A 10461-nucleotide genomic window follows, 5' to 3' on the forward strand; every position below is an offset into this window, starting at 1 on the left:
TTGTGTGGAGAGAAAATAAGCAAAATCTTAAACACAAAATTGACGAGACTAATCAATTGAATGAGCAAGGAAACAAACCGTATCAAAAAAGTTAGAAGAGAATTTTTTATTGTTGAAAATATTCCATTAAATCTACCAAGCTCTTTGGTATTATGTTAACAAAAAGAGAAAATATTATGTTTCCATTAGAATAGCAACAATACGGAGAATAAGAATTACAATAGAGTATAAATAATAGTTAATATAAAAAGATTAAACTATCTTTACTAATATATAATAATAATAATAATAATAATAAAAAAAAAATAAAATAAAATAATAATAATAATAATTTGTTTAATAAAATTTCTGCTAACTTAATTTTCTTTTTGTCATTCTCGACTATATTTTTATTTGTTTTTAGTTATTAATCTAATATATAAAACAACTTGATAAAAAGACACAGATTTTATCCGTTTTAATAAAGGAGAATTATTGAACTATTATACTATAGGTTTAATGGTGATGCTACTGTCATCCAATAGAAATATATAATTTTGTCATATCATATAAGTAGTTTAAAATTTTCAGTTTGACTTGGCGGGATGCATGATCGTCATTGATTGACAATATAAAATAAATTTATAGTGTCAGGATATAATTCGTTTTCTCTTATATTATTATTTAAATAAAAAATAAAAATAAAAAAATAAAAATTTAAAAATATTAAAATTTAACATGCATTATCATTATATATTATATAGTTTTTTTTATTTAAATATGTCATTCGAGTCTAATCATCTAATTCGATGAAGATTAATCTGAGAGTCCTCTTGCGGATCGCTCTATAGATTAATCTAACTAATTGTTAACATCTAGAAGAAATTCAAAATTGAAATTGAAATCTTTGAACGATCACATTCTTACATTAAACTCATAGAACAAATAAAAAATGTTATAATTTTTATTTTTATTAACATTTATGATTTTATTATATAAAATAGTGTCATTTTAAAAACGAGTCTCAAATAATAATAATAATAATAATAATAATAATAATAATAATAATAATAATAATAATAATAATAATAATAATAATAATAATAATAATAATAATAATAATAATAATAACAACAACGGTGAGAATTTTATTCAATTAAAAGATTAAAATGTTCATAATTTTCTTTATAAAAGTATTATCTAGAAGCATTTGATATGCGATATCAATTTTGTGCCTCATTTTAAAATTGTATAAGGTAATTTCCTATGTCAATTAAGTAAAATTTTCTATATGTTTTATAATGTCTAAGAGACGATATAACTGTTTTGGGTTTTTTATTTCAAAACACATACTAGTACTTAAATTTCACCTAGGACATATCGTAGAAATTGTTATTAATATTAATAATATAGAATTTTTATTCTGCATTGGTTTTTTAATATAATATTATATATTTTAAAAATAAATATATTTGTTAAAAGAAATAAATATTATTTAAAAAAAACAGATTAAGAAGCAACCATATAACAGTGTGGATAAAAGGAAACACGTTTTTATTGGCAATACTACATAGTAAGAGCTAAATTAAACAATTCTATTATTATTTAAATAGGAAATTGTAGCAAAAAAAATTATTAAAACTCGAAAAAAATCAAAATGGTATCCGATATCAGAACTTGTTCTTTTTTTGTAAAATTAAAATTGTAGCCAAAACTAAAAAAAAGAGTAAAATTAAATCAAAAGATGAAGAACATGAAGAACTTATTTGTTCTTTATTATATATATTTTAGATATATTAAATAATTAATATATTTAATTTAAATATAATCTTTGATATATTAATTATTCAATTAATTTTTTCATAGAGAATGTTTTTGTGTGTGTAGACTTAAATGTTCTGACTATTATTAAATTATTATTAAAATTGGGTACAATAGAGAAGGACAATTGGATAGCATTACATTTGTAGGGGATATACTTTTTTCATCTTATTAATAAAATTGCATCATTTTAAATATTTATAATAATTTATATTTGAGGATTAACAGCGGTAAAAGTTTAATATTAAAATCTTATATATTACAATATAATGGTGGGTTCCATATCTGAAAATTAAGGTGGTAAAACGGACCATAGGTCAGTCATGCACTCATTAGACAATGATAGATTGAATTGATATTTTGTGTCGGTCTAATCATTTTTTCCGCTCAATTTTAAACTCGTTAAAAAATATATGGGTTGACTATTCAACCTAGTTATCAAAAACTTAAAATATTTATTTTAGTTGGTTGAAAGTTAATATTTAAACTATAATTTTGAAACTCTGATGATCCTATTTTAAATAATTTTTTTTTGATGACTTAAAATTTTTAATCGTCATTTTAGTTAATTCTAGTAATTCAAGATTTTAATGATTTTATTTTATATACTTATTTATGAATATATGTTTTTTAAGTAAACTTTTATTAAAAAAATGCTTTATAAAATTGTTTTAAAAAATAAGTGAAAAATTTAATTAAAATATTAAAAAACTACTAATCTATTAAAAAAATGAAAATAATTAAATAAAAAAGAGGGGACAAACCTATCAGTCCATCAACCCATTACCTTGAACAAATTACACTTTAAGATCAATTTTATTTGACGGTTTATTCGTCCAATCTATTTTTTAATGGGCTTAAAGTAAGGAGGACATAGCAATCGATTTTGTCACCCATAATAAAAATAATTGTAACAATAATGTAATACACATTTTTAATAAAATTAATAATATATATTTTTAAAATATGAATGTAAAGACTTAAAAAGAATAAACGATTGGGTATAGAAAATAAAAAAGAAGAATAGATGATTGTGATCTTAATACAAAAAATAATAAAATATAAAAAGTATATATATATATATATATATATATATATATATATATATATATATATATATATATATATATATATATATATATATATATATATATATATATATATATATATATATATATATATATATATATATATATATATTTTGAATATAATTTTCTTAATAGAGAATCTTGAATTCAAACCCATGCCATCACATTCTTATTATATGCAAAATATTAAAAATATAATATATAAAAATTTATTATTTTTTAATAAAAGATATTATAGATACAAAGTATTCACCTCCTTTAACATAAATTATTTTTGTTTTGAAAATCTAGATACATAAAGTGGTTCACTTTTCTAAACCAAATTTTTTTATCGGTCAAAGTTTATGTTTGATTTCACATTAAAAATATTTAAAATTAAATTTTAATATTTTAATTAATATCAAATAAAATAATCTTTTGAATTGATTCTATATTTTAAATTATAATTTATATTTCTTAGTCATACATTGTATTTTCATTAAAATGCATTATTTAATATATTTTTATACTTATATTCAACAAATTATTTTATATTAAATTTACTTTAATCAAAATCAAAACTAATTTTTGTCATAAAAAAACATTAAAATTTACCACTCAAATGAAATACATGGTGCTATGGTGGTAGGTGAAATTTCAATATAAAAAGAAAAAAAAACTAAAAAAATAAAGAAATCCTACTAATATATTAATATAAATAATGAAAAATCAAATAAAAAGAAAAAGTCATATAAAAAATAAAAACCCTTGAAATATAATAATATATTTACAAAAAAATCAAATAAAAATATTTTTTAAAATAAGTAAATCCTACTAATATGTTAATACAATAATAAAAAACCAAATAAAAAGAAAAAAATCATTAAAAAAAAGAAATTCTACTAAAATATTAAAATAATAATAAAAAAAGAAAAAAAGAAAAGAGGGAGAACACTTTTTCGTGTTTAAAAGGAGGGAGACAGAAAGGATTAGAGATATAGCCGCTCGAAAATCAAAACCCTCTCTCCGCACTTTCTTTGCTTCTTCTTGTTCCCTCTCTTCGCTTTCTCTCCACAATGAGCAACGCCAACAAGCAAGTTTTCAGCGTCGCAGATCTCTCTTCTGGTTCGAATTATCAATCTTTCTCTCTTTTGTTTTTACCAATACTTTCTCTATGTAATTCTTTGTTTATTGAATTTTGATTTTTCTTTGCAGCTCTCAATGATGATGGTCGTGCAGAACTGATTAACGCTCTCAAGGTTTGAATTTCACTTCATTAGTTACTACTCAATTTGATTTTATATTTTTGCTTAATTACACAGACGGTTGTGATTTTTTGTTATCGAGTTAGTTTGTATCGAAAATCTTAATTTGATTATCGATTTTTATGTTTTGATGATTGGTTTCGAGATATTATTGATCAACTAGTTTTTTTTTCTAGTTGAATTTCGTTGATGATTAGTTTTACTCAATTCGTTTTTCTCTGTTTTTTTTTGTAAAGCTTCATGATCTACTGCTAACTGATATATGTTTTAATGGAACTCTTGATTTGATTATCAATTCTCATGTTTTGAGTTTTCGATTTGATAATTGGTTTGATTTATTATTTTTGAGTTAGTTTTTTTTTTCTAGTTGAATTTAGTTGCTCAATTACTCAATTTGAATTACTGTAAACCCTTTTGTTTTTTTTTTCTCTATTTTTTTTTTAAGTTTCATGATTTACTGTTCAACTAATATATGTTTTAATGGAACTCTTGATTTGATTATCAATTTTCATGTCTTGGGTTTTTTATTTGATAATTTGTTTGATTTATTATGTTTTTTTTTTCATTAATTGTTTTGTAAGTTTCATGATTTATTGTTCTCTCTTACACTGTAATTAATTTATCCTTGACTTTGAAGGTCAATTATTATTTTTTGTGTTTTTTGTTTTGGTGATTGCTTTGAGTTATCGTTCATCCTGGTGATTATTTTTTCTGGATTTGTTGTTTATTTTATTATTTGTCAAGTTGTTTATTTTGTTTCCTTGATTTAGGGTTTTAATGAGCAGCCCTTGGATATTCTTGGGAGTCTTTCTCTATCCCCCATTGTCAGGCAGCGTGTCGAGGTTCTCAGAGAGATTCAGGTATATTCACTAAATTTTATAGCTATTATGATGCTTCAATTCTTTTTTGTTGTTTAGATTTTTGTCTGTCTTGTGTTATTACTTGATCTGTACCATTTATGATAATTTGGTGTGATAGATCTCTTTTCATGGCTGGGTTTAAGAAAGGTTGGATCTATTTCGTATTTATGATAATCATCTTTTATAGTATTTAAGAGGCTTATTGCATGACTTGAACTGTGATTCTCATGGCACATCGTTTCACCTCCAACTGTTTGCCGAGGCTGTCTTTTGCTTCGCGAATCAATATTCTGACTATATTCTTTTACTGTAATCATTGTGTGCTCTGAGTATAACGCATCTGTCAATTGCTCTTATAGTTTGTATCTAATCTTACGTCATTAATTTATTTGTTCTTGTTATTAGCTTTTTTTTTATAACCATGAATCTATAAATTGCTGTTATGAGTTTTCCTCGTAATGTTGGGTTCTTATTTTGATTGATGACTGTACAGAGTGCACATGATGAACTGGAGGCAAAGTTTTTTGAGGAGAGAGCTGCTCTCGAAGCCAAATACCAAAATTTGTATCAACCATTGTATGCTAAGGTATCCCGAGGATTCTCGTTATTGATTTTTCAATTATTCATGTTTAAAGCTATTGAATTTAATTTGTATTCATGTTCAAAGTTATTGGGTTTAATTTGTATGGTAACATTCAATGTAATATCATCATCACTAAATTTATTTATTGATGAATGCAGCGCTATGAAATTGTGAATGGTGTTGCTGATGTGACAGCGGTACCAATTGAAACTGCTGAAGTTGAAGGTATCAACTAGAAATCGACGCCTTACACTTTATTGTTTCAATTCTCGACTTTACCATTTTTCCCGTTGAAATTGACGCCTTACACATTTTATTGTTTCAATTCTCGACTTTACCAATTCTCCCATTGAAATCGACACCTTACACATTTTAATGTTTCAATTCTCGACTTTACCAATTTTCCCATTGAAATCGACACCTTATACATTTTATTGTTTCAATTCTCGACTTTACCAATTTTCCTGTTGAAATCGACACCTTACACATTTTATTGTTTCAATTCTCGACTTTACCAATTTTCCTGTTGAAATCGACACCTTAAACATTTTATTGTTTCAATTCTCGACTTTACCAATTTTCCTGTGACTTATGTAGAGAAAGGGGTGCCATCTTTCTGGCTCATTGCTTTGCAAAACAATGATGTGGTAACTGACGAGGTAAGTTGACAAAAGTGTTCAATTGTTAACATTTTTTTACACTTTAATGTTTGATTTTTTATAATCATAAAGTCACTTATTTTGTAATGATCTTTTCATTGCTTCATTATGAATTAGATTACCGAGCGTGATGAGGAAGCTTTGACGTTCCTGAAAGACATCAAGTGGTCGAAGCTCCAAGACCGAAAAGGATTCAAGCTTGAGTTCTTTTTCGATCCTAATCCGTATTTTTCAAATACTGTCTTGACCAAAACTTATCACATGGTGGACGAGGATGAGCCCATACTGGAGAGGGCTATTGGGTAAGCTGGTCGTTTTTCCCGATGCTATTATGCAATCTATTTTCCATAGTTTATGATCATGAATAAGGTTTGTTTGCTGCATTTTTTTACAGGACGGAAATTAATTGGCTACCCGGAAAACGTTTGACTGAGAAGACCCTGACGAAGAAGTCAAAGAAGGGCTCAAAGAATGCCAAACCAATTACAAAAACAGAGTCCTGTGAAAGTTTCTTCAACTTTTTCGATCCACCAGAAGTCCCCGAAGATGATGTGGTCCTTGATGAAGAAGTGGTATGACATGCTTTCTATATAAACTCATTGCTAAACACAAATATGAAATACTATTTTTTTATACATTTTTATTTTTAATTTTTAAACAGGCTGAGGAACTTCAGAATGAAATGGAACAAGACTATGACATTGGGTAAGCTAAATTCCGTACTGTTTTAACTTGACTGTTTTTGCTCCTTGTAATCTTGATTCTATACTTAAATGAGATTTTTAATACTTGTTTAGGTCAACTATCCGAGACAAGGTCATCCCCCATGCTGTTTCATGGTTTACTGGGGAGGCAGGTGATGACGATGATGAGACTGATGATGACGATGATGACTATGATATGGATGAAGACGACGATGATGAAGAGGAAGATGATGATGAAGAATCTGAGGATGGGACTGAGTCGGAAAAGAAGGTATAATCTTGATTATTTGAATTGATGAAATGTTAGTTTAATTTACTTTTTATTTTATTTTATAAATTTGAGGTTTGAACATGAATTAACATGGTTGTTTTTCCGCTTGTCCTTTGGTGTTAATTTCCTTCGGAATGTTGCTGCAGTCATCAATAACTAAGGTATGATATCTTAACTTTCGACAAATTTGTTTGCTTGATACCCTTTAGTTAACATTGTCTCTAGGAAAAGTGATAGCAACAATCTCTTTTTAACAAAACTCTCTTCTATTAGTTGAAATTACGGAGTGTTAAATTCCTGTTTTAATGTTGTTTTATGTTTTCAGAAGGGCGGGATAGTGCAGTCCGGCGATGGTCAGCAGGGTGAAAGGCCAGCAGAGTGCAAGCAGCAGTAAGAGGTTTTGGTGTCCGGATTTGCTTGATGAAGGAGATTTCAATTTCATGCAGTTTTTTATAGTTTAAATTTATTTAGTGCCCATTCTCCTATTTTGCTTCTTATTTTGGAGAGATGTGGTTATATAGTTTTGGGATGTATTGATTTATTGCTACTTTGGTTTAATAGGTTCGACCTAGATACTTCATTATTTTGACAATATTAATGGTAAAATCTGGTTACCAATTTATTTCAACCGGTTTTTTCTTTTCAATTATCTGGTCATGTTTGGATTGTGTTTTAATTTTTCGCAATCAGCTTTAATTGCAAAAATGGTTAGGTTTAGCATGTTCGATCATTAAGAATTTCATATTATAAATGAGATAACTTACATATTTTTAGAGTCTAGTTTGATCCATTCTATGTGTCGAAAGTCTTTTTTAAGGATCCCTTAGAAAAGTAGATGATTGGACACTATATAAATGAGAGAATTTATATGATCTGAATGAGCTGATTAGGAAGGTTTTGGACTTCAAACTTTTAGAGTTGGTTCCTCTAGTTTTGAGATTTACGATATGATAATGATACCATAATATTTAGTGAGTCTTTAGTTGTGAATATATGGACTAATACACCTATTTATTTGGATAAATGTAGATTCCTCACTCTTAAAACAATTTGAGAAATTTCTTCATTGGAAGATTTAGTCTCTCTCTTTTAGGTATCTGGGTTGTGAGTGGGGGCAAATCTTCGGTTGAAATCCACTTAGGATCCTCTTGTTAATATGTTGTGGAAAAGGCTCAATTCTTTGTATCATTGATACATTATTCTAGGTTGTAGAGTGGTCCTCCTGAATTCAATCATCAACATTCTTGTTTTCTTTATATAATTCATTAAGATGCTTGTGAATGTATGGAAGACTTTTAAAAGAGGCTCTTTGGGACAATGTGAAAGGAGATTCTAAGATCTTCTGGGTGAAGTGGTCGTATGTGTTTAAACCTAAGAAGAAAAGGAGTTTGAGAGTTAGAGATCCTCGATTAAATTAGCCCTCATAACCAAATAGAGATGGAGACTTATCTCTGGCGCTTTTGGTCTCTGCCGTGATATTATGTCTGTCAGTTATGGTGTCCTTAGTGCTCTTTCTTTGTTTGATGGAGATGTGTGTCTCTTCTTGGATCCAAAATGGATGATTCTTCTTATTGGTTTGAGAAAGCTCTGATTAGAAAGGTTTTGTGAGGCCTTCAGACCTCTTTCTAGGGTAACCCTCAGATCGAGAATATTCCTCTTAAGATTAGGTTTCAATAGATCGAGAATATTCCTCTTAAGATTAGGTTTCAATATTTTTTTTCTATTTATTGTTTTCAAGATGGGTATGTAGGAGAGATAAATAGGTGAGTGAAGGGTAACTTTTTTTGAAATCTTAGATGACAACACATTTGAGCGGGAATTGGAATATCAAATGTGTGCGAGAAACTCTCATATTAAATGACAAAGTAAGATTTAGCAATTTAGCAACATGTAGAAAATCTTATATACAATATAAAATTAATTGATTGAATTATTTATTGAAGAAATTATTGGTATAACAAATGTGAGTGTGGGTAAGAGTCTTACATCAAATAGTAAAGTAGATGTTGAACAACATATAAGTGATGAGATTCATATATCTAATATCTTAATATTTTGAATTATAATGTGAAATTTAATTTTACTTGTATGAATGCTTAATGTTCAATATAATGAGTCCTTGTGTACTCTTTTTAAAAAAAATGGTATCAAAATTTGATCATCTTTATGACAAGTTAGGAGACATGTCTCATTAATATGGAGGGGTCAACAGCAATGCAAATGTTTGTGGTTGAAAAGTTTCCGCATGAGTGGGAGCAATTTCAAATTAATTGATGACTCACACTTGAGTGTGAGAATGTTAATGTATCATGTGTAAGAGTTTTATTTAACGTCTACTTTCACTTGTGTGGTTGAATAAAATCTAATGTGGTCGGTATGTATAAATCAACTTACAAACGTCAATATTATTAGATCGGACACAATTGTGTATGAGATTTTATTAATTATTATCATTCAATCTAAAAATAGTCTAACATGATTGGGCTTCTCTTATGACCTAATTAAAATCATTGATTGTTTTATTTTAGCTGTTCCAAATTTTATATAAAATTTGAAAAAAATATTTTGATAATAGAAATTATTATGACAATTAAAAGGGATTTTGGCGATAAATTTTTAAAAATAATACTTTGTTAAACTAAATAGATTTAGAGATTTTAATATGGCAATGGTGGCAAAGCAGTGATGGTAGATTATGACTAGGCCGAGTACTTTGGTTGCTAGAATTTTTAAAGTAAGGTACTTTCCTACATCTTCCTTCTTTTATGCTAGTCTTGAGAATAATCCTAGTTTTGTGTGGAGGAGTCTGTGAAAATTCCTTGTGTTTTAGATCTTGGTTGTAGATCTTGGTTGTAGATGGAGGATTGATGATGGTAGTAGAATCGAGGTTATGGATGACCCTTGGTTGAGAGGTGTTGGAAAATGGTGGATGAGTGCTCCACAAAATAGGGAGACATACAACATTAATGTGAAAGATCTAATGATGAATGGTGTTAAAAGGTGGGATGAATGTAAAATTAGACACCTTTTCACATGGGACGTTGATATGGCTATTTTGGATGTCCTTTTGTTGGAGGAGGTGGGTGAGGATGGATTGGTGTAGAAGGAGGAACAAAGCGGGGAATATAGTATTAAAACTGGTTACAAGATTTTGAAGAGATAAGGGAGAGGAGGGATCTTAATGTAAAAGGGGAATGGAGTTTCATGTAGTGAATTAGAGCACCACCTAGGGTAAAACACCTATTATGGAGG

At 27.6% G+C, this 10461-nt stretch overlaps 1 protein-coding gene across 2 annotated transcripts; it reads left to right on the top strand.

Annotated features, from left to right (window-relative positions):
- The first annotated feature begins 3825 nt into the window (after positions 1-3825).
- Positions 3826-7837, top strand: LOC127136434 (nucleosome assembly protein 1;2). 2 transcript variants are annotated; one of them, XM_051062991.1, is made up of 12 exons: positions 3826-3992; positions 4083-4126; positions 4903-4992; positions 5486-5578; positions 5734-5800; positions 6173-6234; positions 6352-6536; positions 6629-6806; positions 6896-6939; positions 7032-7209; positions 7356-7370; positions 7535-7837. In XM_051062991.1, exons 1-12 carry the CDS (start codon positions 3944-3946, stop codon positions 7601-7603), a joined length of 1074 nt encoding a protein of 357 aa, XP_050918948.1. In that variant the 5' UTR covers positions 3826-3943; the 3' UTR covers positions 7604-7837. The 2 variants fall into 2 exon arrangements, with proteins under 2 accessions (XP_050918948.1, XP_050918953.1); XM_051062996.1 differs by having other exon boundaries at positions 3827-3992; positions 7032-7208; positions 7342-7370.
- Positions 7838-10461: the final 2624 nt, after the last annotated feature.

Source organism: Lathyrus oleraceus, chromosome 1 (genome assembly GCF_024323335.1).
Source record: "Lathyrus oleraceus cultivar Zhongwan6 chromosome 1, CAAS_Psat_ZW6_1.0, whole genome shotgun sequence".
Lineage (NCBI taxonomy): Eukaryota > Viridiplantae > Streptophyta > Magnoliopsida > Fabales > Fabaceae > Lathyrus > Lathyrus oleraceus.